Below are 27,890 nucleotides of genomic sequence, written 5' to 3'. Positions count from 1 at the left end.
GGTGGAGGGAAAAAAGCTGGATAGTCTCTGAACTTGTTCCATAGTTAGACATAGAAAGGAACTAAGAGTTGGATTTGCCAGATATGGCCCCCAATTTATAATTTTTTGACTTGGGATAGCTATGATGGCCTTGAAACTAGTTGCCAAATGGAATATATGACCAATTCCACCATACTCAAGCTACCTTTTAAAGAAGGGCAATGTAATTCATAATCCAACTATAGAATGAGAAGAGGTTCTTTGTGATAACTCCAGTTATTCCCAGCTCTCCCCTTTGATTTCTGCTATTTAAGAGACAGGGCTGTCTTAAATCAATCACTTTACCTGCTGAAAGGATGCAGTACATGGTTTAGGTACCAGCACCAGAGGGTGCTAGAGCTACCTAGGAGGCACTTATGCTCCTGGCTCTAATATCTCTTTCTTTCCTGGATAGTCAATAATTGATCTGCTTCACAGGTTCAATAAATTTTTTAAACTGAGGGTCTGGGTTACACTAAAAAATTACCCAAAGTACAAAATTTCTTTCTGTCTCACTCATTAGCATGTGTGCTAATTTTCCACGAATAAGATTCACTCTCTTAATCATAACTCCCCATGCTTATAGTATTTGACAGTTTTATTGTTAAAGGGCATATGAATTATTAACATAAAAACACTTCAAATAATAGTTTTTAATTGTATGGAAACATGGATTTTTAAAATTTATCTTCCCCATGACCTTCCTCCCAGTGAGTTTGAGGGAAAATCAGAAAGAAAAAAGGGTAGGCAGAATTAGAATTTAAAAAATAATAATGGCTAGTATTGACATTGCAAACCCTTTACATATATTGCTATGTTTCATGGGATTGAACATACAAATTTTGAATTTATTAATGAGATTGGCAGAGATGTTGCTAGAGCCAGCTTGCAAGAGCCAATTGTTAAATTCGTATGAGCTGAAAACTAAAACAGTTTCATGTGCAATAATCTTTTTTATTCCATAAGTTAAAATTGAAATAAAGTCTCCCAAATAATGGGACCAGCTAAATGGTTCTTCAAGCTCTAACTGAGAACGGTCGGTTAGGGTGCATTGTTCTTGTACTAAGTACTAATTAATATTTCACTAGTTAACAAGGACTCACATAAGCTTTCACTGGATATGAACACACTGATCATTAAAAACCTTTCTATTCAGAGGACTGAAAGACATGTAGATGGTTAAACCTTGAATGTTTAGTTAATGATTTCTTTAGTACAGAGAGAACTGAATCAGTACCAGTTCCTTTCAAATGACATTGATGTCTTGGCCAAATCCCAAAATAAACTAGAAAACATGTCTCCAAGATGAAGTTTACATTGTAATATTCTTGGTTGTCATAGTAATAAAGTAATGACGGATGTTAAAAACAAAAAGCATTCAGCGCAAGCATTTACACCTTGGAAATAGGCAATTGCTCCATTCATTGTGTTGATTGCCAGGACTAAAGAAAGTAATGGAGGAAGTGTTAACAAAACAGGTAAAATTTAAAAGTGTTTTTAAGAGAGCCCATTGTTAATTATTTATCAACACACCCTTGCACATTGGTTTGTAGTTCTCCTGAGCATTATTTGCCCAGAGTTTAGTTATTAGCACTATAATTGTCTAATAAAAGGAATCTGGTAGAGCGCTTTCTTTTTCAAAAATTTTCTCTGTTATTTATTTATTTTAAACTTAAATACAAAATAGGAAAAAAAAAAACAATTGCCATGTGCAGAGCAGAATATGAGAGGATTCAAAACACAAAGCAATACATTTCCATTTCAAGAAAGCCTATGTAACAAATATTATACATTGTGTTCAGAACTGTCCATCTTGGCTTCCTTGTAGGTTTTCTTTTGTTCTCTGTTGGGGACCTTTTTCTTTATTCTTCCGCACCACCACCCCCCTCCAAGAAGGCTACAATTAAGCATGGAGATCACACACACATGTGTATGTGTGTATATATATGTATATACACAATGCATATATATACACATAGACATACATGTGCATGTGTGTATACATATATAAACAATACATATTTGTGTTTGTAAATAAACACACCCTATATATACATGTATATACATACATAGACATATGCATATATTAATATATACAAATATATACATATAGATATGTATTATCATACACACACATATACAACCACATGTATCTAGGTAAGACCACACTATATTCATTTATTCTTTATTTCTTTGAAAGTGGATAACATCATCCATCATAAGTCCAAGTCCTTCCATATTTAACTCCATCAACTCATCATTTCCTAAACTACAGCAAAATTCCAACTGTGCACTAGCAATTTTAAATAGTCTAAAATAATTGTGATTAAAATGGCGGATATATAGTATGGTTTCCCTGTTCTTTTTTATCTTTTGATTAAATCTATTTTAGCTTTTTTCTCCCAGATTTTCCCCTAACTTTAGACAGCAAATGGCTATATATATATAAAACAGATATAATTCTTCTATACATATTTCCACATTTATCATGCTGTACAAGAAAAATCAGCTCAAAAAGGAAAAAAAGATGAGAAAGAAAACAACAAGCAAGCAAAAAAAAGCAAAAAAAGGTGAAAATACTACGTAGTGATCCACATTCAGTGCCCATCTATTTCAGCTTTAACTTTGAGATCATGTTTACTATCCTAGTTATTTTTACATAATACATTCTAATCCTTATTTTAATTTTGTTTGTATGTATCTTTCATTTCCTATCCCTTCTGACTTCTCTGTTTTACTTCTACCCTTTATCATGCCCTCCTATACTTAATCTATCACCGTACCCTCCTTTTCCCCTTTCCCTCTTGTTTCTATCTGAATTTAGAAAACTTTTAGAGCCTTTCAAATATAAATGTTGTTCCTTCTTTATCCCATTACCACTAATCTATAATCCTTCTGTATCCCTATCATTCTATTATTTCACCCTCTTATTTCTTTGTAAATTTAGAAGACTTTTATTCTCTTCTAAATGTACATGTTGTTCTCTCTTTAACCCAGATCCAATGTGAGTATAGTTCCCTCTAATAATCCCTCTCTTTTCCTCTCCCCCTTTCTACTTTCTTAGACCTGTAGTTCTTTATGAATTTAGAAGACCTTTTATATCCTTCTAGATATATCATTCTCATCAAGCCATTCTCCAATTAATAAATGGTCAAAGGATATGAACAGACAATTTTCAGATGATGAAATTGAAACTATTACCACTCATATGAAAGAGTGTTCCAAATCACTATTGATCAGAGAAATGCAAATTAAGACAACTCTTAGATACCACTACACATCTGTCAGATTGGCTAAGATGACAGAAAAAGATAATGATGAATGTTGGAAGGGATGCGGGAAAACTGGGACACTGATGCATTGTTGGTGGAATTGTGAATGAATCCAGCCATTCTGGAGAGCAATCTGGAATTATGCCCAAAAAGTTATCAAATTGTGCATACCCTTTGATCCAGCAGTGCTACTACTGGGCTTATACCCCAAAGATATACTAAAGAAAGGAAAGGGACCTGTATGTGCCAAAATGTTTGTAGCAGCCCTGTTTGTAGTGGCTAGAAACTGGAAATTGAATGAATGCCCATCAATTGGAGAATGGCTGGGTAAATTGTGGTATATGAACGTTACGGAATATTATTGTTCTGTAAGAAATGACCAGCAGGATGAATACAGAGAGGCTTGGCGAGACTTACATGAACTGATGCTAAGTGAGATGAGCAGAACCAGGAGATCGTTATACACTTCGACAATGATTTTGTGTCAGGATGTATTCTGATAGAAGTGGATCTCTTCGATAAAGAGAGCTAATTCAGCTTCAATTGATTAAGGACGGACAGAAGCAGCTACACCCAAAGAAAGAACACTGGTAAACAAATGTGAACTATTTGCATTTTTCTTTTTCTTTCCAGGTTATTTTTACCTTCTGAATCCAATTGTCCCTGTGCAACAAGAGACTGTTCGGTTCTGCACACATGTATTGTATCTAGGATATACTGCAACATATCTAACATATATAGGACTGCTTGCCATCTAGGGGAGGGGGTGGAGGGAGGGAGGGAAAAAATCGGAACAGAAGCGAGTGCAAGGGATAATGTTGTAAAAAAATTACCCTGGCATGGATTCTGTCAATATAAAGTTATTATTAAATAAAATAAAAAATTTAAAAAAATAGATATATCATTCTCTCTTTAACCTATTGCTGAATTCCTGATGAGAAGAGGGTCCCAGAATTACCAGCCCTTCTCTCTCATCTGCATCAGTTCTTCCTCTTGCACCTCACTTGTGTAACTACTCTTTTTATCTTCTCCTATACAATTTTGCTTTGGAAAATAACATCCTACTCAACTCCACCCCAATCTTTCTTTTGAACTACCCAGTTACAAATGACATCTGAGATAAATTGTTTACATTTCCACATATAAAAAGTAGTTTGTTCCTATTGAGTCCTTGTAATTAGTCTTTGATGTTTACCTTATACTACTCTTGGATCTTGTATGCTGAAATTTCTATTATGTTCGGCTCTTTTCAACAAAATCCTGTAAGTTTGGCAATACAGTGAATATCTTTTTTTTCTGTTCAGGATTCTAGTTAACTTTGGTGTGAATTATATCTTCAGCTGCAACCCTAGGTTTTTTTTTTTTTTTTTTTTTTTGTTGTTGTTGTTGTTCTTCTTCAATACATAATGTTCTAAGAGCTGTGTTCTTTTAATGTAGCTGCTGCTAGATTTTGTGTGATTCTGATTGTGGCTCCAGAAGATTTGAATTATTTTTCTCCTTGTTGCTATAAAAATTTCTCCTTGACTTGGGAATTCTGGAGTTTGGTTATGACATTCTTGTAGATTTTCCTTGCAGGATCTCTTTTAGGTGGTGGTTGGTGGATTTTTTTTCTATTTCAATTTTCCCCTCTTGTTAGAACTTCAGGACTATTTTCTTTAATTATTTATTGTATTATTGTATCAAGATTCTTTTCCTAATCATAGCTTTCAGATAGTACAATTCTTATGTTTTTTTCCTTCTTGATCTGTTCTTGAGATCAGTTGTTTTTCTTATGAGATATTTCACATTCTCTTCTATTTTTTCATTCTTTAAGTTTTGTTTTGTTATTTCTTGGTCTTTTATAACTTCATGAACTTCTTGCCCAATTTTAATTTCCAAGTAGTCATTTTCTTCCTTACGATTCTGGATCTCCTTTTCTAGTTGTTTGACTTTCTTTTCATAATCTTATTTTTCTTGGATTGTGCTTTTCAAAAAAAATTCTTAATCTCATTTGATTTTTTAAATCTTTTTTGAGTTCTTCTATGAAATTCCTTTGGGGCATGTTGCCTTTTGATGTTTCTTTTTGAGGTAGAAGAGGCTTTCTTTAACTTCAGGCTTCTTTTCTGAAGATAAACCCTGATCTTCTTTATTCCTATTTATTTATATATTTATATATTTATTTATTCCTTTCTATGATTGAGTTCTTTCTTCTTCACTTGTACATTTTATTTTTTAGGTTGGGCATGTATATTCATTTTTTTAAAAACATATTTACCTATAAAGTCATGTTGGATGAGAAAAATTAGAACAAAAGGAAAAAAAAAACAAGAAAAAAAGAAAATAGCAAGTTTTGATCTGTATTCAATCTCTAGAGTTCTCAGGACACAGATGGCATTTTCCACCCAAAATTTATGAGAACTACTTTGGATTCTTGAATTGTTGAGAAGAGCTAAGTCTACCATAGCTGATCATCACACAATCTTGCTGTTGCTGTGTACAATGTTTTCTTATACTTCTGCTCACTTCATTCAGTATCCATTCATGTAAGTCTTTCCAGGTTTTTCTGAAGCTAGCCTGTTTATCATTTCTTACAGAACAAAATTTCATTACTTTCTTATATTAATATTATTTTGTTTATATATATATTATTATATATTATAATTTTATATTAATATGTTATTATTCAGCCATTCCCCAATTGATGGGCATCCATTCATTTTCCAATTCTTTGCCCCAAAAAAGCTGCTACAAACTTTTTTGTACACATGGGTCCATTTCCCTCTTTTATGATCTCTCTGGGATATAGACTCAGTAGTTTGCCTGTTCATTTTTTTTTTTTTTTTTTAATAATAAATTTTATTTTATTTAATAATAACTTCGCATTGACAGAATCCATGCCAGGATAATTTCTACATGACATTATCCCTTGCAATCACTTATGTTTCGTTTTTTCCCCCTCCCTCCCTCCTCCCCCCCCCCCCCCAGGATGGCAAGCAGTCCTATATATGCTAAACATGTTGCAGTATATCCTAGATACAATACATATTTGCAGAACCAAACAGTTCTCTTGTTGCACAGGGAGAATTGGATTCAGAAGGTAAAAATAACTCGGGAAGAAAATCAAAAATGCAAATAGTTCACATTCATTTCCCAGTATTCCTTCTTTGGGTGTAGCTGTTTCTGTCCATCATTTCTCCAATGAGACTCAGTTAAGTCTCTTTGTCAGAGAAATCCACTTCCATCAGAATACATCCTCATACAATATTGTTGTCGAAGTGTATAATGATCTCCTGGTTCTGCTCATCTCACTTAGCATCAGTCCATGTAGGTCTCTCCAAGCCTCTCTGTATTCATCCTGCTGGTCATTCCTTACAGAGCAATAATATTCCATAACATTCATATACCACAATTTACCCAGCCATTCTCCAATTGATGGGCATCCATTCATTTTCCAGTTTCTAGCCACTACAAACAGGGCTGCTACAAACATTTTGGCACATACAGGTCCCCTTCCCTTTTTTAGTATCTCTTTGGGGTATAAGCCCAATAGAAACACTGTTGGATCAAAGGGTATGCACAGTTTGATAACTTTTTGGGCATAATTCCAGATCGCTCTCCAGAATGGCTGGATTCGTTCACAACTCCACCAACAATGCATCAATGTCCCCGTTTTCCCGCATCCCCTCCAACATTCATCATTGTTTTTTCCTGTCATCTTAGCCAATCTGACAGGAGTGTAGTGATATCTCAGAGTTGTCTTAATTTGCATTTCTCTGATCAATAGTGATTTGGAACACTCTTTCATGTGAGTGGTAATAGTTTCAATTTCTTCATCTGAAAATTGTCTGTTCATATCCTTTGACCATTTATCAATTGGAGAATGGCTTGATTTTTTATAAATTTGAGTCAGTTCTCTATATATTTTGGAAATGAGGCCTTTATCAGAACCTTTAATTGTAAAGATGTTTTCCCAGTTAGTTACTTCCCTACTAATCTTGTTTGCATTCGTTCTGTTTGTACAAAGGCTTTTTAATTTGATATAATCAAAATTTTCTATTTTGTGATTGGTAATGGTCTCTAGTTCATCTTTGGTCACAAATTTCTTTCTCCTCCACAAGTCTGAGAGATAAACTATCCTATGTTCCTCTAATTTATTTATAATCTCGTTCTTTATGCCTAGGTCATGGACCCATTTTGATCTTATCTTGGTATGTGGTGTTAAGTGTGGGTCCTTGCCTAATTTCTGCCATACTAATTTCCAGTTATCCCAGCAGTTTTTATCAAATAATGAAATCTTATCCCAAAATTTAGAATCTTTGGGTTTGTCAAACACTAGATTGCTATAGTTGACTATTCTGTCTTGTGAACCTAACCTTTTCCACTGATCAACTAATCTATTTCTAAGCCAATACCAGATGGTTTTGGTGACTGCTGCTTTATAATATAATTTTAGATCAGGTACAGCTAGACCACCTTCATTTGATTTTTTTTTCATTAATTCCCTTGAGATTCTCGACTTTTTATTGTTCCATATGAATTTTGTTGTTATTTTTTCTAAATCATTAAAATATTTTCTTGGAAGTCTGATTGGTATAGCACTAAATAAATAGATTAGTTTAGGGAGTATTGTCATCTTTATTATATTTGCTCGGCCTATCCAAGAGCACTTAATATTTTTCCAATTATTTAAGTCTGACTTTATTTGTGTGAAAACTTTTTTGTAATTTTGCTCATATAATTCCTGACTTTCCTTTGGTAGGTAGATTCCAAATATTTTATGCTATCAACAGTTATTTTGAATGGAATTTCTCTTTGTATCTCTTGCTCTTGGATTTTGTTGGTGGTGTATAAGAATGCTGAGGATTTATGGGGATTTATTTTGTATCCTGCTACTTTGCTAAAATTATGAATTATTTCTAATAGCTTTTTAGTAGAATCTCTGGGGTTTTCTAGGTATACCATCATATCATCTGCAAAGAGTGATAGTTTGGTTTCCTCATTGCCTACTCTAATTCCTTTAATCTCTTTCTCGACTCTTATTGCAGAGGCCAGTGTTTCTAATACAATATTGAATAATAATGGTGATAGTGGGCAACCTTGCTTCACTCCAGATCTTACCGGGAAAGGTTCCAGTTTTTCCCCATTGCATATGATGCTTACTGAAGGTTTAAAATATATGCTCCTAACTATTTTAAGGAAAAGTCCTTTTATTCCTATGCTCTCAAGTGTTTTTATTAGGAATGGCTGTTGGATTTTATCAAATGCTTTTTCTGCATCTATTGAAATGATCATATGGTTTTTGTTTGGTTGGTTGTTGATATAGTCAATTATGTTAATAGTTTTCCTAATATTGAACCAGCCCTGCATTCCTGGTATAAATCCTACTTGGTCATAGTGTATTATCCTGGGGATGATTATCTGTAATCTTTTTGCTAATATTTTATTTAAGATTTTAGCATCAATATTCATTAGGGAGATTGGTCTATAATTTTCTTTCTCTGTTTTCAGCCTACCTGGTTTAGGTATCAGTACCATATCTGTGTCATAAAAGGAGTTTGGTAGGACTCCTTCAATCCCTACTTCTTCAAATAGTTTATTTAGCATTGGAGTTAATTGATCTTTAAATGTTTGATAGAATTCAGATGTAAATCCATCTGGTCCTGGGGTTTTTTTCTTAGGGAGTTGATTGATAGTTTGTTCTATTTCTTTTTCTGAGATAGGAGTGTTTAGGATATTTACTTCTTCCTCTGTTAGTTTAGGTAAGCTATATTTTTGGAGGTATTCTTCTATTTCATTTAAGTTGTCGAATTTATTGGCGTAAAGTTGGGCAAAGTAACTCCTAATTATTGCTCTAATTTCCTCTTCGTTAGTGGTGAGTTCTCCCTTTTCATTTTTAAGACTAACAATTTGATTTTCCTCTTTCCTTTTTTTAATCAGATTTACTAAGGGTTTGTCTATTTTGTTGGTTTTTTCATAGAACCAACTCTTAGTTTTATTAATCAATTCAATAGTTTTTTTACTTTCAATTTTATTGATCTCTCCTTTTATTTTTTGAATTTCAAGTTTAGTGTTTGATTGGGGGTTTTTAATTTGTTCCTTTTCTAGCATTTTTAGTTGCAAGCCCAATTCATTGACCTTCTCTTTCTCTATTTTATACAAATAGGCCTCTAGAGATATGAGATTTCCCCTTATTACCGCTTTGGCTGCATCCCATACATTTTGGTATGATGTCTCATTATTATCATTTTCTTGGATGAAGTTATTAATTATGTCTATAATTTGCTGTTTCACCCAATCATTCTTTAGTATGAGATTATTTAGTTTCCAATTATTTTTTGGTCTACTTTCCTGTGGCTTTTTATTGAATGTAATTTTCAATGCATCATGGTCTGAAAAGGATGCATTCACTATTTCTGCCTTACTGCATTTGAGTTTGAGGTTTTTATGTCCTAATATATGATCAATTTTTGTATAGGTTCCATGAACTGCTGAAAAGAAGGTGTACTCCTTTCTGTCCCCATTACATTTTCTCCAGAGATCTATCATATCTAATTTTTCTAGTATTCTATTTATCTCTTTGACTTCTTTCTTATTTATTTTGTGGTTTGATTTATCTAATTCTGAGAGTGCAAGGTTGAGATCTCCCACTATTATAGTTTTACTGTCTATTTCTTCTTGCAGCTCTCTTAATTTCTCTTTTAGGAATTTAGATGCTACACTACTTGGTGCATATATATTTAATATAGATACTTCTTCATTATTCATTCTACCCTTTAGCAAGATATAGTGCCCTTCCTTATCTCTTTTGATTAGATCAATTTTTGCTTTAGTTTGATCTGAGATCAGGATGGCTACCCCTGCTTTTTTGGCTTCACCTGAAGCATAGTAGATTTTGCTCCAACCTTTTACCTTTAACCTGCATGTATCACCCCGCTTCAGGTGTGTTTCCTGTATACAACATATTGTAGTATTCTGGCTTTTAATCCATTCTGCTAACCGCTTCCTCTTTGTAGAGGAGTTTACCCCGTTCACATTTATGGTTAAAATGACCAATTCTGTATTACTTGCCATCTTGTTAACCCCGGTTTATGCTTTTCTCCCTTCTTACTCCCTTACTCCCTCCCTTACCCCCCTTCCCAGTATTAAGCTTGTGAGCTCCCCTTGCTTCTCACAGCCCTCCCTTTTTCAGTATCCCTCCCCCCCCTTAGAGTTCCCCCCCCCAACTTATCCCTTTCCCTCCCAGTTACCGTATTCCCTTCCACTTAGCTTATTCCTTCCTTTTTCACTTTTCCCTTCTCACTTTTCAATGAGGTGGGAGAAGTTTCACCATAGATTGAGTATGTCTAAAATTCTTCTCTTACTGCCAATTCTGAAAGCAGTAAAATACTCACTATTTTCATTCCTCTCCATTCTTTCTCTCAGATTTACTAGGTTTTCTTTGCCTCTTCATGAAATGTAGTACCCCCACTTTCCCTTTTTTCTAGTACAATGTCCTTTCCACAACTAGTTTCTAGAACAAGGTATACATGTATTCTTTATACATCTTTACAGCCGAAATATAGTTCCCAAGATTAATCTTTACCTTTTTAGATTTCTCTTGAGTTCTGTGCTTGTAGATCAAATTTTTTGTTAAGTTCTGGCTTTTTCATCAGAAATAGATGAAATTCGCTTATTTCGTTGAATGTCCATCTTCTTCCCTGGAAAAAGATGCTCAATCTCGCTGGGTAAGTTATTTTTGGTTGCATACCAAGTTCCTTAGCCTTTCGGAATATCATATTCCAGGCCCTTCGATCCTTTAATGTGGATGCTGCCAGATCCTGGGTGATCCTTATTGTGGCTCCTTGATACTTGAATTGGGTTTTTCTAGCCGCTTGCAGTATTTTTTCCTTTGCCTGAGGGTTCTGGCATTTGGCCACTATATTCCTTGGTGTTTTGATTTTAGGATCCCTTTCAGTAGGGGATCGATGAATTCTTTCAATGTCTATTTTACCTTCTGTTTCTATGACTTCTGGGCAGTTCTCTTTGATAATTTCCTGGAAGATAGTGTTCAGGCTTTTTTTTTCATCATACTTTTCTGGAAGTCCGATGATTCTCAGGTTGTCTCTCCTGGATCTGTTTTCCAGGTCTGTTGTCTTCCCCAGAAGGTATTTCACATCCTTTTCCATTGTTTGATTTTTTTGGATTTGCTTGATTGATTCTTCTTGTCTCCTCGAGTCATTCAATTCCAATTGTTCGACCCTGATTTTCAGTGAGGTATTTTCTTCACTCACTTTTTTAAGATCTTTTTCTAATTGTCCAATTGAGTTCTTTTGTTCTGTGGAATTTTTTTCCATTTCGCCAATTTTGTTTTTTAGAGAGCTGTTTTCTGTTTCCAGTTCACTAATCCTATTTTTCAAGGATTTGGTTTCTTTATCCACTCTCTCTTTAACTGACTTCTCCAGGCTCTTTTGCCAAGCCTCCCTCTCCTTTTGCAGAGCCTCCCTCTCCTTTTCCCATTTTTCTTCTAGCTCCCTTGTGAGAGCCTTTTTAATTTCCTCCATGAGATTCATCTGTGCTGAGGGACATAAGGTCTCTTCCTTCGGGGATTTACCTGGGGACTGTTTGTTTTTAGTCTCCTCAGGGTTTGGAGTCTGCTCTTTATCTGTATAAAAGCTGTCCAGGGTTAAATTCTTTTTCAGTTTCTTGCTCATTCTGTCTATTTATCAAAGACAAACTATCAAAGAAGCAGAAGGAAAAAAAACCCCTTGAATGGAGGCTGCTTTCTTTGGGGGAGGGGCAGGGTATTCGTGAGGCACAGGTCCTACTGTGCTATGGCGCCTGCGCACTGAGATCCGAGCGGGCTAAGACACTGTGGGGGAGGGGTGGCCAGGTCCCGAGAAGCTCCAGCTGTTTGGGATTGTATTCTTCACCCCCGGTGTTTTTAGCTTCTCTGCTGAGCTGCTGACTTGCTCCTATAGCAAAGCTCTCACCGCAGAGACGGCTGCGATCGCGTCCTACCCCCTCTCCGGTCCACCCGGTTCTGAGCTGCTATCTGTGCTCTGGTTGCCGCTGCTGCCCGCAGACTGCTTCCAAATACCGTCCCCGCCCTCGCGCAAAAACAGACCTTTCTTGACGAGTCTCAAGGATGGTTTCTCTTGGTAAGTAATTGTATGGTTTTTTTTTTCAGTCGAGCATTAATTCAGAGGCATGAAATGAAATGAATAGTGAGAGAAAAACACGGAGATTACACAGAAGTGTATTTCCTCTCCGCCATCTTGGCCGGAAGTCTGCCTGTTCATTTTTAAAAGCTTATGGCACTTTGCTGTTGTAGTCACCTCCAATTCTATGATGATGGTGGTGGTAGAGTGGCCTTTGGTCTCAGGTTCTACTTTAATTCTCCCGGTCTGGTCTGGAACCAAAACCAGGAACTCTGCCCTCCTGTAAGTGCCCTCGGTGAGCAGCTTCCCTGTCCCACTGCTTTGGACGGTGCAGGCTCCTCCTTGTCCAGAGCTGTTCATAGCACACTGAACTGGAACCCCTGAGTTCTCAACCTTCCCTGACTCAGAGGCTGGACTCCTCAAACTATCTGGGAGGTGAAAGTTGGGCTGAGGCTGCCTCCCAGTCCAAGTGTCCCAAGGCTCCCCACTGGCTGTTTCAGCAGCACTAGGCTAGAAGCATTTATGTTCACATGGGCCAAACCTCTGTTCTGGTATCTTTCTTGAGATCTTTTCCCATTGTCATGGGGCATTCTGCCCCAACTCTTGTTTGTTCTTAGCACTCTATGTTCACCCTTAAATACTTTTTGTCTTACTTGTGGGGGGGATCTGGAGAGCTTAGAATTTTCTGAGTATTGCCATCTTCCCCAAATCCCTCTTTCTCAATTTTGATAATAATCTGTGTGGGATTTGTACTAATTTTTTCTGAGTTTGATAGAATTTTCCTCTAAATCTATCAGGATCAGGAATTTTGTTTGGTTTTTGTTTCTCCTCTAATAGAAACTTTATGGGTGGTTCAATTTCCTTCTCTGAGATTAGGCTAATTAAGATCTGATAGTTTTTGTATTTTGTGTTCTTGAAATTATTCTTCTGTTTCTTTTCTGTTGGTATATGTTAATATACCTGTGAATAGCAGGCTCTGACAACTCTTTTTTATTTATTCTGGTTTTGTTGTGATGTCACCTTGCACATTTTCTGTTTTGTTGAATTGATTTTCTGCCCTCTTCTTTTTTTAATCAGTTTGGCTACATTTTTATAAAATTTGTTAGTCTTTTTAAAGAACAGGTTTTATTTTTATTTATTGTTTCTAGGGTTGTTTTGTTTTTGTTTTGTTTTCAGTTTGTCCATTTCATCTCTAGCTTTTAATATGTGGTGAATGAAAGATGAAATAATCGAGGAAACAGAGATCCTATCTTCCTAGAATATTTATTTATTTTTAAGCATTTATTTTAATAAATTTAATAAATTAAGATTTATTAAGCAAGGTGTGGTAGTTGCCCAACAAACCAGAATGAGATTTCTTCAGTTTAGGCCTGGACTCTGAATACAGGGACAGACAGACTTTTATACATTAAAACAATGAATGAAATAAAAGTAATTAATGAAAAGGAAACAACACAACATTGGGTAATTTCATTTCTAATTGGATAAAAGATTAGGGAAACTGCTTGCCTTTATCTTTGTATCTAACTGGTCCAGGTGACCTAAGTCTTTGGCTTCTATATAACAAATAGAAGTGATCCAGTTTCTTAGATATATGGGGGTACCTTCAAACAATACAATAAGGTTTTCTTCCAATTCCCACAACTGGAATAAAGTTTCCTGATAAGACAGAATTTGAACTAAACTTATTGAATAGAAAGGGAACTGGGCTTGAATCAGAATTGAATTTAGAACTGAATCACAAGATGGAATCAATATGATTCACTCAATTCCAAAAATTAACCACTTGCTATTCTAAAACCTTCAATTCCTCAAATATATCTTCTTTTGTGTTTATTTTATGTTTACTTGTTGGCTTTCTAAAAATGCATATTTTTAGGTCATTAATCCTCTTCCTTTTTATTTTGTTAAGGTATATTTTAATAGTATAATCCTTCTTCCTTCCCCATGCCCCAATTGCTTTAGCTATTTCTTAGAAATTTTGGCAAGCTGTTTTATCATTATCATTTTTATATAACTATTAATATCTTCAATGATTTGTTCTTTGACTCACTCATTATTTAGGATTTGTTAAAACTCCATTTGAACCTATCTTTTGTTTGTTTTGCAAATCTCAGATACTTTGCACCAAGAAAAATCCCCGAGAAATGACCTGTGGCCCAGAATCAAATGCTCCTTGTTCACAAAGACGACTAAATTCAGTGTGTATAGGAGTGTGTGTGTGTGTGTGTGTGTGTTCAGGGTGGGAAATGAGTGTCTGGATGTGTGGTGTGTGTGTATATCTGGAGGAAGGAGAGAACATGGGGCTTCTCACAAATCATTTCCCTTTAGCTCTTCCTCCTTTTTTCCCCCTAGAAACATCATATTTTTTCTCATGTAAAAGTTTCTGCAGAAAACATAAGATAAAATGAAATTAAAAAGACTCTACTTTCAGGGGTGTGTCAAAATTATCTCCTATGACTCCTACCAGCTGATTGTTAAATTTTCAGTGCATGAGTATTGACACCCCCTAAATCAGCAAACCTTACAAATCAGGACATGATTTATTGTTTTGTGGATTGCCTAGACTTAAGAAAGTGAGGGAGAAAATTTTAACGATGCAGATTAAACTAAAAAAGGTACACCCTTACCCCAGAAAGCCACTTGTTAAACATTTACCAGCACACTGTTGTTAGCTTCCCTTTGAATATTCATACTAACAGTAGATAGAGTACAGAATGGCATTGTTCACCTCAATGAGAAAATGTCAGGCAGAAAGAACTCACATTTGAGCCCATGAATACATCTCTCCCATGGGTCTAGACAGTGTTCCAAATGGATAATATCAGGCAAAAATGGAGAAGGTAATGGAACTAAGTACTGTTTGATTATGACTAGATATGCAACAGAAACCTTTCCAGCCCCAAGGAGTCAGAGGAGGCTACTCTAAGGCCTACACTCCCTTTGGGAGAGGAAAACACTTAAGAGTTACAGAGAGCTGGACTCCGGCTCCCTCAAGGACCTATCTAGTCCTCCTAGTTTATATGATGCCGTAGGGTTGACGCCTTGGAAGGGGAATGAAAGATAACTCCATCCCTCCAGTCTCACACATTTCACATAACTCCCAGGCCATGCTTAGTGCTCCCCATCATTACCGGGTCTCTCACAACAATGGCTCTCTGGGATTAGCCACCGCTCCTCTCCCACATAATATTGTGCATCAGACTGAGGGAGTTGGGATCATCCTGCTCCATGGGAGCAGGGACCCACATTGTGCTTTGTCCTTCTCACCCAGATGATGCTCTGCCTGTGTCTGTCCCACTGATGAAGATGGCAGCCGCTGACTGCTTGCAAGAAAGTTTTTGTGGGATGCGGATGTTGGCAACAGTGAGAAAAGGCTCTGGGATGGGCTTCTCTCTCAGGAAGCAGTGGTCATCCTTAGATCAGATATCCATCCTTGCCAAACCCTCCCATCATCAGTTTGCTGTCTCCCAGGAGTAGACCAGGAGCCCCAGAGAAACAGGATCCCAAACCAGGACGATGCTGAGAGGGATTTGTGATCCTCTGTTGGAATAATCAGTTCATTTTAAACCCAAGAAATGATATGATAGTCTGGCTTCCGTTTTAGGTGAAAAATTAAGAGTTCAGTTTTAATCACTCTAAGCCCCCAGTTAGAAAGTTCTTAACACCTAGAGAGAGGTGGGACTTTCTGTCTAACTTAACATTTATAGTGACCTTCACCAAAAGCACCCCCGGTTCCTTCGTGATTGAGGTGAAGTTTGGTTTACTGGAAATATTTGTGTAATAAAACCGTAGACTATATCCACATGTCTGTAGGTGGTCAGGGATTGGAAGAACTTGGGTAAGAGCTGACATTTTCTTGGGACTTGTCTCAGAATATCTCTTCTGTTCTGAGATGCATTTAAAGGGTAATTGACTTGCCAGGGGTCATCCAGCATTTGAATCCAAGATTCCTTGATTCCAAACACAGGACTCTTACCCACTAGCTCATGTTGCTCCTAAGAATTAAATTGAAATAGAGATTTATGATCCTGCATTTGTTTATTTTCAGTCCTGTTTAAATCTTTGTGACCCCATTTGGGATTTTCTTGGCAATGATACTGGAGTGGTTTGCCATTTCCTTTTCCAGCTCATTTTACATATTAGGAAACTGAGGCAAACAGGGTTAAGTGACCTAGGGTCATACTGCTAGTGACTGTGTGAGGTGGGATTTGTACTCAGGGAGGTGAGTTTTCCTGCCTCCAGGCCTGGCACTCTATTCCTTGTACCATCTCGCTACCCCATGGTCATTTATAATATTCAATAAAATGTTTAAAACAATTAAGAAATGAAATAATAGAGAGCTCTCTTTGGTCGATCTTTTGTCAATATTGAAGAATTTCCCCATAGTTTATTGTGTTTTTTTCTTTGTTTGAAATGACCCACTATGAAGGAAGCAAGTAGGGCCAATAGCCCCAGAGAGTGAGGGGGACCCCGCTGCCCCCGAGACTTCCTGCACAAGAAAGCCTCTGTCCTCTGCCAGGCTTCCTGGGGAGTTCCCATAGAGACGCTGGGGAGTGGCCAGAAAGGATCGGCAGACTTGGCTCTAGACTGGTCCGGCCGGCAGCTCCTCAGCCACCGCGGGACGGGCTGAAGCCCAGGTGAGGGGAGCGGGGAAGGGCATCTTCTCCGGGGACATCCTCTGCCTGGAGTCGGGGGCCTGGGCGGCCATTCCCTTCCGGGAAGAGGGTCCCGGATGGGTCTGAGAGGGAAGTTCTGTCTCTCTCCTCCAGCAGCATCTGCCCCTTAAGTAACTCCGGTGGGTGGGGGGGGGGGAAGTGTGAGGGGCCTGGGCCACCTGGAGCAGCTCAGGGCTGAACCCCTTGGCCCTTCCCTCAGGGAACGTTCTCTCTGGGGTTCGGAGGCAGGAGGGGGCTGGGGAGGAAAGATGGGGTGATTAAGGCAGGCAGGAGGGAGCGGGAATAGGCTCCCTTGGATTTCATCCACAGCCACTCGCTACATGGGAAAGGAAGCTGGGATGGCTCCCTGCCAGATCCGGAGGTACCGGGACCAAGACTGGGCCGCGGTGAGGGCCATATTCGCCGAGGGGATGCTGGAGCAGGTGGCCGCTCACTTCTGGCATCTGCTGAAACGGCCCCCGGGCTTCCTGCTGCTGCTGGGGGGCCCGGGGGCGCTGCTCCTGGGCTCCGGCTCCCTCCTCCCGCCTCTGCTGGCTCTCCTGGCCCTCCTGCCCACGCTGTGGCTGCTCGCCAGGTATCCTTCCTCTTGCTACGTGGACCACACGTTGCACACGGACATGAGGGACATCGGGGCCACCTACCTCAGCGACCCAGGGTCCTGTTTCTGGGTGGCCGAGTCAGGGGGCGGGGCGGTGGGCCTGGTGTGCGCCCGCCCGGCGCCAGAAGCCCCGGACCGGGGTCAGCTGGAGCTGCTGCACCTGTCCGTGCGCCGGGAGCACCGCGGCCGGGGAGTGGCCAAGGACTTGGTCCGGACCGTGCTTCGCTTCGCGCGGGCCCGGGGCTACGGCGGAGTGGTGCTGACCACCGCCAGCCTGAACGCCCCCGCCAGGAAACTGTACGAGAGCCTGGGCTTCGGGAAGTCCCACGAAACGCTGACCGGCCCCACCTGGTCCCCAGTAACCATTTCCTTAGCGCATTACCAATACGCCTTGCCCCTGGCGTCCTGAGAGGTCCGCCGCGGCTTTCTGGCCGGCGGCCAATCACTGATCAGTCAGGGCTGCTGACTGACCCCGAGCCACGGACGGCTTCTTCTTCTGCAAAAGGGCTCCTGCCTGCAAAGTCCTCTGTGAACAAAGTTACTCCGAGTAACAGCCGTTCTGGACGCCCGACTGTCAGTGACTTCTCGCTGGTACAATCCTCCACCACTGCTCTGTAGGACTTCAATGACAAATGCTGTCCCTGCCCAGAGAGGGAACGATGCACTCTCTGTAGCTCCCAATTTTAACTTACTTTTTCTTGAGGATTTTTATTTTCATTATTTTTTATCAGGGTGGGAGATCTAGGCTTTCTTTCACAACTTGACTTTTAGGGAAATGTTTTGCACAACTTCACACGGGGTTTCTTAATTGAGGATGAGGATGATCTAAAACTCAAAAATATTAAAAACAAATGTAAAAAATTGTTTTGAATGTAATGGGGAAAATATTAAATAAACAAATGAAAACTTGCTTCTAGGCTGGGGGCAACCTTAGAGAAGGAGTGGTTTTTATTAAAATACAAATGCGTGGGAGGGGCTGAACGATCGTATTTTAAGTGTTTTGAGGTCTTGCTCAAGTGGGAGCTGTGTAGACATCAGGGAACAGGAGTAGAAACACTCGGGATAAGTGTTTGCTGTGAATCCTTATACACAGAAGACCTCAAGCTTGATCACGTAAGGGATGAGAGCTTTGGGTTGGATACAGTGAGGATTCTTCAGGCTTGTGATGAGCCTAGAGCGAGGGACTAAGGGTTCAAATGAGACACGGTGGTGGGTGCTGTGTGACCTTTACTCAGGCGAGGGCTAGAGGGTTTTTGTAAAGGCTGAGAAATGATATTTTCAGTGGGGATTTATACCTCAGAAATCGCTAACTAGTAAGGCAGGGCTTGATTTGTTGTTTTGTTACTTGTTTTGATTTTTAAACGGGGCAGAGAAAATGTTAATGCTATTCACTAAACTTAAAAGTGTGTCCAAAGTACTTTTTTTTTTTAGCTTTGGAGAGCCAGGTGTTAAACATCTGTCACACCTTACTGCTTAAAGCCTGATCTAAGGGGCACTTACTCCAAAGACAAAACAAACCAACTCTTTGTAAATCTCATATGTTGTCTCTCCATCCTCATATTACTTTAAATTTTCTTGCTTTTTAAATAAGTTTTTAATTGTTTCACTTTCCTATTACCTTGATTCCCACTCAATCTTTTCCTTGTCTCAGAGAATCCTTAAAATAATTTAAAAAAATAATAGTTTGGGGGCAGCTAGGTGGTGCAGTGGATAAAGCACAAGCCCCAAATTCAGGAGGACCTGAGTTCAAATGTTACTTCAGATATTTAAAGTTTCCTAGCTGTGTGATCTTGGGCAAATCCCTTAACCCCAATTGCCTCAGCAAAATAATAATTTTTATTTTCCATGTAGTTTTCAACATTCACTTTGCAAAATCTTATATTCTAAAATTTTCTCCCTCTCATCTCCCCCACCCCATCCCCTAGTCAGCAATTAATCCAATGTATGTTAAACATGTACAATTCTTCTATAAATATTTCCACAATTATCTTCCTGCACAAGAAAAATCAGATCAATGAGGGAAAAAATTGAGGGAAAAAACCAAACGATAATAAAATGGTGAAAATACTATGCTGTGATCCACATTCAATCTCCACAGTCCTCTCTCTGGATGCAAATGGCACTTTTCATCCCAAGTCTATTGGAATTGGCCCAAACAAAATTTGTCAAAAAGAGCCCCGTCCATCAGAATTGATCATAGTGCAATCTTGTGGTAGCATTGTTATTTTCTTGATTCTACTCACTTCACTCAGCATCAGCTCATGTAAGACTCTCCAGGCCTCTCTGAAATCATCCTGCTGATTATTTCTTACAGAACAATAATATTCCATTACTTTCATATACCATAACTTATTCAGCCATTCTCTCACTTATGGGCATCCACTCAGTTTCCAGTTTCTTGCCACTACAAAGAGAGCTGCCACAAACATTTTTGCACATGTGGGTCCTTTTCTCTTTTTTATGATTTCTTTGGGATACAAGCCCAGTGGAGACATTGTTGGATATGCACAGTTTGATAATCCTTTGGGCATAGTTCCAAATTGTGCTTGAGAATGGTTGGATCAGTTCACAATTCCACCAACAATGTATCAGTGTCCCACTTTTCCCACATCCCCTCCAACATCTATCATTATCTTTTCCTGTTAACTTAAGCCAATCTGAGAGGTGTGTAGTGGTATCTCAGAGTTGTCTTAATTTGCATTTCTCTGATCAACAGTGATTTAGCATTTTTTCATATGACTAGAAATGGCTTTAATTTATTTATCTGAAAATTATTCATATCCTTTGACCATAATTTTTTAAATTAAGAGAAAAACATAGCCAAATTGAATATCTAGCCCCTCCCCAAAAGATATTTGCAGTGTTTTATACCCAGAGACCCCTACTTCTGCAAAAGCATGGGACTTCTCATAGTGTTTCTTTGGGACCAGCTTGTTCTTTACCATATCATAGCATTTAAGGTCATTGTTTTTTTGGTTTTTATATTTACATCCAGGAGTCACTGTGAGGGCCTGCATTCGAATACAGGTTCTGCTGCACAGCCCTTGTGGGACCTTGGATAATGATATTAATTGCTTTAAAATGTACAAAGTGCTTCATAGACTTTCTGCAGTTGAGTCTCCTAAGTCAGTGAGGTAGCTCCTGGAAAGCATTGATATTCCTATTTTACAAATGAAGAAACATGATTAAAATTTTTTTTTGTTTTTTAAAGTTTTAAGGTGTTTTTTGAGTTCCAAACTGTTTCCTTCCTACTCAGCTCTAGAGAAGGGAACCATCTGATACTGATATGCATGTGTGTGTGTGTGTGTGTGTGTGTGTGTGTGTGTGTGTGTGTGTAGGGGTGGATGGGAATGTATAAAATTCCTTATAATAAAGACAATGACAGCTCAGATTTCTATACAGTTTTTGAGATCTGGAAAATCTTTTTCCCTTCCAAGGCAGACAGCACCAAGATGTTCATTCTATAGAAGAGAAAACTGAGGCCCTGAAATGTTAAGTTACTTGTATATGGTAACAAAAACAAGCATTTTAGAAGAGGTCCCTCCCCCAGATTAAAGAGAAAAGCAGCATAAGGGAGAACATCTGGATCAATAACTGCCTAGAGCAGGAACATAATTTCTCACACCCTACTTTTTCTCAGTCCCTGTGGTCCTCCTCATCAGCCTGATGCTGACTGGCTTATTCCTAGAGATCTGGAGCCTTCTCCTGGGCTCCTGTACTTGTGAAAGGCCCCCCTTCTCTTTGTCTTACTGAAGGTCAAACCCTCTGGTCCTGATGGAGGAGCCAAGCAGCAGCTGGCAATTCTTGGCAGACCTGGTTTCCTGGCATGATGATATGTGGCTTCGTTTCTCAGAATCAAAACAAGATAAAGAATATTGATTTAGTGAAGAAAATGACTACATCTCCTTGCATCTTTCTGAAACTGTTTCACAATTTTGTGTTTTTACATCTTAAAAAGATGTAATGATGGTTTTTTAATATTAACAAAATGTTGAATTGGGATAAAGCTGTCCAAATTCAACCAAAAGAACTAGATGAAAACATTTCTTTGAATGCTGAGAAATGGCTTCTCATGAATCATTAATCATGATGTAATAAAATTTGTAAGCACAGATCTTATATCTTGGGAATTTAGTTTCTAGGTATTTTAACTATACTCTGCAGATCATAATTTTGGATTCAAATAGTTATTATTTAGGGAAGTTTCAATATGGGATATTAATCAAGAATCTAATAAAGTTGGTCAGTAGCAGTGTTTTACTCAAAAGCTTATTCTGTTTATCTTTCTCTCAACAAACCAAAATTAAAGTCAGATACTTTTGTCTTACAAGAGTATCGCTGCCATTCCTATTTCCTCTCCCCATTTCTTCTTTCCCTAAGCTTGGCCTTCCCTAAGCCTAGGCTTCTAAACAAGCTTGGCCATGCACACAAAAAAAACACCCCAAGCACTTGTTTTCTTAGGAGTTAACATGTTAGTCTTGGAATCAGGAAGACCTAAGTTCAAACCTTGACTCACTACTTGTGACTCTGGTTAAGTTACTGAACCCTACACTGCCTGACTCCCTCACACAACTGGAGCTGGGGGCAGGATTCAAACCCTGGTTTCCCAACTCCAAGTGCAGCCCATCTCCCTTCCAGCTTCTATGCCTGATGGAGATCTCTTCCCGACTGATGCTGGTTCAATACTATCCCTTGCTCCAAGCCTTGCCAGGCTGTGAGGAAAGGACAGTGTATAATTAGCAAAGCCTTCATTCTTCAAAGAGATTGACAGAAGAAGACTCTATTGGAGAATTTACCTGTCATGACTTCTGTAAGTAAAAGTACAAAAAATTATCATTAAAATAATGCTCAAAGAGAGGATTCTGGGTAGATGACAAAATAGGTCAGAAAATTCCAAGCTCTCCAGATTTCTTCCATAAATAATACAAAACTGCTAGGCTAGAATACTAGGATATATGTATACACACACAAACACATACACCATACATAAAACTTTCAAAATTTATAAACAAATAAAAGGGGAAGGGAACAGGAGAAGGCAAGGTATAGATGGGTGTGTAGAATAAGAGAAGTGGGATAAGGTATGTAGAATAATGGGAACGGGACAAAAAGGAAAGAAAAGGGCAGGGGAAGAAGACAAGGGAGGAATGCATAGAGTAGGGAAAGATTAAATAATAACAAGGCAGGTTAGCAGATAGAAGTAAAGTAGCAGGGATAGGAAACAAAAGATACCTACAATGTACAAAAGGTAATAACAATGATCAGGAATAGATTTATTAGGAAAAAAAAAGTAGGGGTAGTAATCATTAATCTCAAAGTCAAAGTTAAAAAAGATTAGATCAAAAGAGAAAAAAAGTACAATACATCTACATGGTTTTAGATGTATGTATGGATATACGCACATGTATTGTGATGGAAGTGGATCTCTTCGATAAAGAGAGCTAATTCAGTTTCAATTGATCAAAGATGGGCAGAAGCAGCTACACCCAAAGAAAGAACACTGAGAGATGAATATAAACTGCTTGCATTTTTGTTTTTCTTCCCGGATTATTTATACCTTCTGAATTCAATTCTCCCTGTGCAACAAGAAAACTGTTCGGTTCTGCACACGTATATTGTATCCAGGATATACTGTAACCTATTCAACATGTAAAGGACTGCTTGCCATCCGGGGGAGGGGGTGGAGGGAGGGAGGGGAAAAATCGGAACAGAAGTGAATGCAAGGGATAATGTTGTAAAAAATTACCTTGGCATGAGTTCTATCAATAAAAAGTTATTAAAAAAAAAAAAGATCTATGTACATGTACTATGTCTATGTATGTATGTATGTGTCTGCGTGTGTATATATTTTGAATCCTCTCTTATGTTCTGCAAGGCACATGACAGTTTTTTCCTCCCTTTTTTTCTTTTTCTATTTTGTGTTTAAATTTTAAACAAATATATAAAATATAAAATAATACTAAAAACATTTCTTGATTCTTTTTTTTTTTAATTTCACAAAACATCTTTAGTTGCCATTCTGCAAATGATACTTTCTAATAATGTCCCAATCTTTTCTTCTTTGGAAGTTAATTTGTATATCTGTAAAAATAAATCACATATGGCAGATTAACATTTGGCATGACTAAATCATACAGAATCAAAAGAAACTCATTGTCATCACTTTCTATTAAGGAAGCTGTCAAATATTTCAAGAGTAGACAATGAAAAGAATATGGAAAATAGGCAGTGCCAATATTTCTCGCTTGTGAATCTAGAAAAATTTCTCAAGTGATTTTCCCACAGTTCTCTACTCGATGCTGCCCAAAGTTAAATTGCCTTGAAAAAGCTTAAGGAAATATGTATTTCCACCTCTGGATCCAGAGGCGAACTTTCTGATCAAGCCAAAAGTAACAAAATAAACTCTTTCCATCCCGTCACTTTCAATCTAAAAACACAGATTCCTCAAACCTTTTTAACTTTGGTGATATCTGTTATTTCTGGAAGTATGTCGAGGGAAACCTGATCACCATCCACCTGAGATATCAGATCTTCTGGATTCATCTGTTTTTCTCCTTCTTCGACACAAGCAATTAAAACTGAAGTGTCACTGTCGGAGATGCCAAACTTCTTCAAGGCCTCTGAAATCTGCCATGAAAGAAAAAAGGCTCCATCAGATCTTCCAAGTTGCCACGAACAAGCACTTACAATAACAGTGACATAAACAATTCTTGGACAGCGGGAAGGGAGATTGTTGCCTAGGGCAAGAGACAAGAGTCTTTCCCACTTAAAACAGCATGGTTAAATGACACTGAAAGTTGTGGCTTGCCTTTACTTTTCTACCAGTGTCATGGGCACAGCAAACTCATCAGTTTAATAACTCAGTTTATTTTACTGTTGAGGCCTGGCCTGCCTGCCTGCAGTGGAACAGACTTGGATGTGGCCTGCAGGTCTCCTTTCCACCTTTCGGATCATAACCTTTTACCAGGTCTGGGTGGGCTCAATCTCCAACTTGGAAGGAAGGGGATGAGGGTCTGCAGGAGTCAGTGAGTAAAGTGCCCTTACACTGTTGTTCGGGGAGAGGTTGAAGATAATTTCCGTGCACAGAGTCCTGGTCTTCATTTTCCCAAGCTTCTGGAGATGGACGGCTTTGTTGGCTGCTGTGAGGATCTGAAATGGGTCGAGAACCTACGGAGGAGGAAGGACAGGCTGAGGACTTGCCTCTGCCTGAGAAGCCTGAGCCCCTGAACTGAGAAGTGGGGGGAGGGGTGGGAAGCCTCTTATTCTGAAGATAAGAAGCCCAGAAGGGGCCACTCAAGAGTTAGCCGCAGAGTCCCCAGGTCTCCCGACTCCCAAGTCATAGTTTGATTAACTCCCCAAGGACAAAGTCAGCAAAATCTGGCTGTGTATCCCTCCCCCCCATTACCATACTGGTTCAGAGAGTGGGGGTTCATTTTTCTCTTCCCAATCTGACTCTGACCTATGACTTCAGGATGACAATAAAAAAAACACATAGAGATGATGAAAATAAATAAAATAACTTTATTTGAATGGAAATATTTAAAAATTTACATATGTTAATATGATAACATCACTTTTAAAGTCAATTTCTTTCCTTTTTCAAAGAGATGCTCTTTTAGGCCTGCGACTTTCTTTTTGTTTTCCTTTCATAAGTTAATTGCACATTTGGGACCAAGAGTTCGCTTTCTAATGTGTCTAAAATTAGAAGAATTTTAGGCTACCCTTAAAGTTGCTTCCATAATACATACTGCAATAAAATGGGGCGGTAACATAAATTATTCATTCATTCTAAAAGGATATACTTACCATGGTAGCGTTAATTAATGCCCCACTGAGGTTACCTTCCATGGCCTTTTTTCTTAAATCTCCAGCATTTTTGACATTACGAAACAGGAGAAGCGTCACCGTGCAGTCAGGAAATAAGTCCAATTGAGAGGTAAATTGCATTTTTCACTGTGGTAGACAAAAAAAAAAACTTAGAGAATTATTATTTTTAAAAATTTACCATAGAATATTATAGGCACAAATGAGAGGCTTGTGCCCCTTCCCTCAATCTCAAAACCCTAACCTTTAATTAGCTTCCCTGGATGAGGGTAATTTGAGTCATGCTTCTTTAAGACCTGGGTTATCTTGTGTATATACAGTAAAAGATATCGGGGTTATGTAAAGTTAGTTAAAGCAGTGAAAGAAAAATCTATAAACTGTGGCGTTAAGAAGTGGAGCCCAACGTGGGAGTCAGGAGTGTTTGGGTACAGATTCCTGCTGAGAATCACCTCATGTGAGCCCCAATTTCCTCATTTGTAAAATGGTGCCCAAGGTCCCGTGGATGGCACAGCCGGGCTCTAATCCAAGAGCCTCCCCTTCTATTCATCATCTCCGATTCAGCCCGTCTCTTCCTTGTTTCCTCCCATTTGTCCTACTCTATGGATTCTGTTCCCGGAAGGCAGGGCCTGCCTTGGGCTTCTCCGGACCGTACTTGGCACAGGGCCCGGCACACTCAGTGCCCGCTGGCTTGTCCTCCGCTGCCAGGTCTCTTGCCTTTTCCATTTGCCAAACTCCCCTCCCTCCTGAGGCATTCCTAAGCTCTTTGCAAACCTCAAAGCAATGATAAAACAGCCAATTCTTGCTCCTCTCGTTGTCCGCGCCCAGCCAGCTCTGGACCCTCCACGTTAGGAGGGACTTCAGAGAACCGACAGTGAGCCTCACCCCGCCCGCGGGCCTCCGCCAGGGGCTGACAGCAAAGGTGATTGCGTGCAAAGTGTTCTGGAAACCTCGATGCACTCGGCTGCTATTATCCTGCTCTGTACAGGGCACAAAAATGATGATTTTCTGTCTGATTCATCGACTTCTCAAGGCCTTTCTCGGGGGGCAGGAGAAGCCCCAGAGCTACTGAGGTGCGCCAGAATTACGCAGGAGCTCACGGGAGGAGGGAGGACAGAGGCCCAGGAGCGGAAGCCACAGCAGACACCAAGTCCCCAGAAGGCTCTGGGGCCCATCCACGTGCTGTCCTAACTGCGGCCTGGGACCCACGGGGCCTACATTTCTCCGACGCTTGTCCGGTCTCCCCTGAGAACAGGCGGTTCTGACGGACATATCCTGGAGTCACGCACACACTTTCTGCTGCACTAGGGGCAGGGGCTGTTTTCTCTGTGCCTCCTAGTACTCAGAGACAGTAACTGGCACCTGGCGCTATGTGCACTCAATGTCCTCCCAGTTACCAGGGGCTATTCCCTCCAGTTAGTGCTTCACACACTAGCTACTCTCCTGGTCCCCGGGGTAATTCTCGTTGTTATCGCCATTGCGCAGATGAGACAGGCAAAGGTTAAGCAGACCACCTGATGTCAGGGGCCGAAGGGGACGCGCGTCTCCCGGATCTGGGCCAGCTTCCTCCGCCTGGTCCATTCTCACACACACCCACTTCCCAGAAACTGAGAGATTAGGGATTTGTCCAGGGCCGCATAACTGGTTAGGTAGCTGAGGCCGGACTCGAACGTTTTATATCCACTTTAATGATAACTTCATCGATGGTTTCATTAATTCGCTCATTCACTTATTCATTCAGGGATCACAGAGTAAACAAAAACAGGAAGATGAGGATTTCAGAGGACGCTCCGGGGACCGCCCCGAAACCTCCCCGCCTTGACCCCACCCGCACAACTCCCCGCAAGCCACCAATGATAGCCTCTGGCTCGCCTCCAGAAACCCGACGTCGTGACGTCACGTCCGACGCCGAGCGTCTCCGCGGCCTCCTGCCGGCTTCTAGCCATTCCTGGACCCAGAACGCCAGGCGCTTCGGCCGGGTCTGAGTCGGCTCTGATCCCCGTTCCCTAGCCTCTGGTACCACTCTAATCAGAAAGCACTTACACAGATCCGATTCCTTCCCCACTGAAAGCCGCCTTTCCTGTCGGAAATGGCGCCCTGTTCCTTCCTCACAACTTCCGGCGCTCACGCATGCGCCCTCGGGACCACTTCCTGCCCTTCGGCTTCTGTTCCCTTCGCGCGCTAGCTTCCGGCTTCCGTGCGCTAGCGGTCTAGTTCTTCCGGGGCGCCTCCTGCGAGATTCCCAAGACCTGCCTGCACACCTGAAGCAAGTCCGGGACGCGTCCCCGTGCTTTCCCTCCGCTGGAAACGCCGCTTCTCGGGGCCTCCACTTCCCCTTCTGTGGAGCCTCCCCGCGTATTGAGCGAGCACTGATTAAGCACCGGCT

General features: G+C 39.7%; 2 protein-coding genes across 3 annotated transcripts; one reads left to right on the top strand and one right to left on the bottom strand.

Moving 5' to 3' along the window:
- The first annotated feature begins 15,799 nt into the window (after positions 1 to 15,799).
- LOC127547368 (N-acetyltransferase 8-like) lies at positions 15,800 to 18,621 on the top strand. Its single transcript, XM_051974250.1, has 2 exons — positions 15,800 to 17,046; positions 17,395 to 18,621. Exon 2 carries the CDS (start codon positions 17,406 to 17,408, stop codon positions 18,090 to 18,092), a length of 687 nt encoding a protein of 228 aa, XP_051830210.1. The 5' UTR covers positions 15,800 to 17,046; positions 17,395 to 17,405; the 3' UTR covers positions 18,093 to 18,621.
- Positions 18,622 to 23,651: 5,030 nt separating this feature from the next.
- TPRKB (TP53RK binding protein) lies at positions 23,652 to 27,649 on the bottom strand. Of its 2 annotated transcripts, none has more exons than XM_051974248.1 (5): positions 27,548 to 27,649; positions 25,490 to 25,636; positions 24,728 to 24,850; positions 24,134 to 24,310; positions 23,652 to 23,764 (listed from the first exon to the last, which is right to left on the bottom strand). In XM_051974248.1, exons 2-5 carry the CDS (start codon positions 25,628 to 25,630, stop codon positions 23,678 to 23,680), a joined length of 528 nt encoding a protein of 175 aa, XP_051830208.1. In that variant the 5' UTR covers positions 25,631 to 25,636; positions 27,548 to 27,649; the 3' UTR covers positions 23,652 to 23,677. The 2 variants fall into 2 exon arrangements, with proteins under 2 accessions (XP_051830208.1, XP_051830209.1); XM_051974249.1 differs by lacking the exon at positions 27,548 to 27,649 and adding an exon at positions 26,279 to 27,286.
- Positions 27,650 to 27,890: the final 241 nt, after the last annotated feature.

The sequence above is a fragment of the Antechinus flavipes genome, chromosome 2 (assembly GCF_016432865.1).
Source record: "Antechinus flavipes isolate AdamAnt ecotype Samford, QLD, Australia chromosome 2, AdamAnt_v2, whole genome shotgun sequence".
Classification (NCBI taxonomy): domain Eukaryota; kingdom Metazoa; phylum Chordata; class Mammalia; order Dasyuromorphia; family Dasyuridae; genus Antechinus; species Antechinus flavipes.
Note: the sequence above shows the minus strand (reverse complement) of the source record. Positions and strands in the feature narration are given on the sequence as shown.

What these genes read in the sequence shown, in the direction of transcription:
- LOC127547368 (XM_051974250.1), top strand. Translation starts at nt 17,406, where the DNA reads ATGGGAAAGGAAGCTGGGATGGCTCCCTGCCAGATCCGGAGGTACCGG.
- TPRKB (XM_051974248.1), bottom strand. Translation starts at nt 25,630, where the DNA reads ATGCAATTTACCTCTCAATTGGACTTATTTCCTGACTGCACGGTGACG. An exon ending in ACCTCTCCCCGAACAACAGT is followed by an intron (nt 24,311 to 24,727) that starts GTAAGGGCACTT and finishes CTTTCATGGCAG; the next exon opens with ATTTCAGAGGCCTTGAAGAA. An exon ending in ATATCACCAAAGTTAAAAAG is followed by an intron (nt 23,765 to 24,133) that starts GTTTGAGGAATC and finishes TTATTTTTACAG; the next exon opens with ATATACAAATTAACTTCCAA.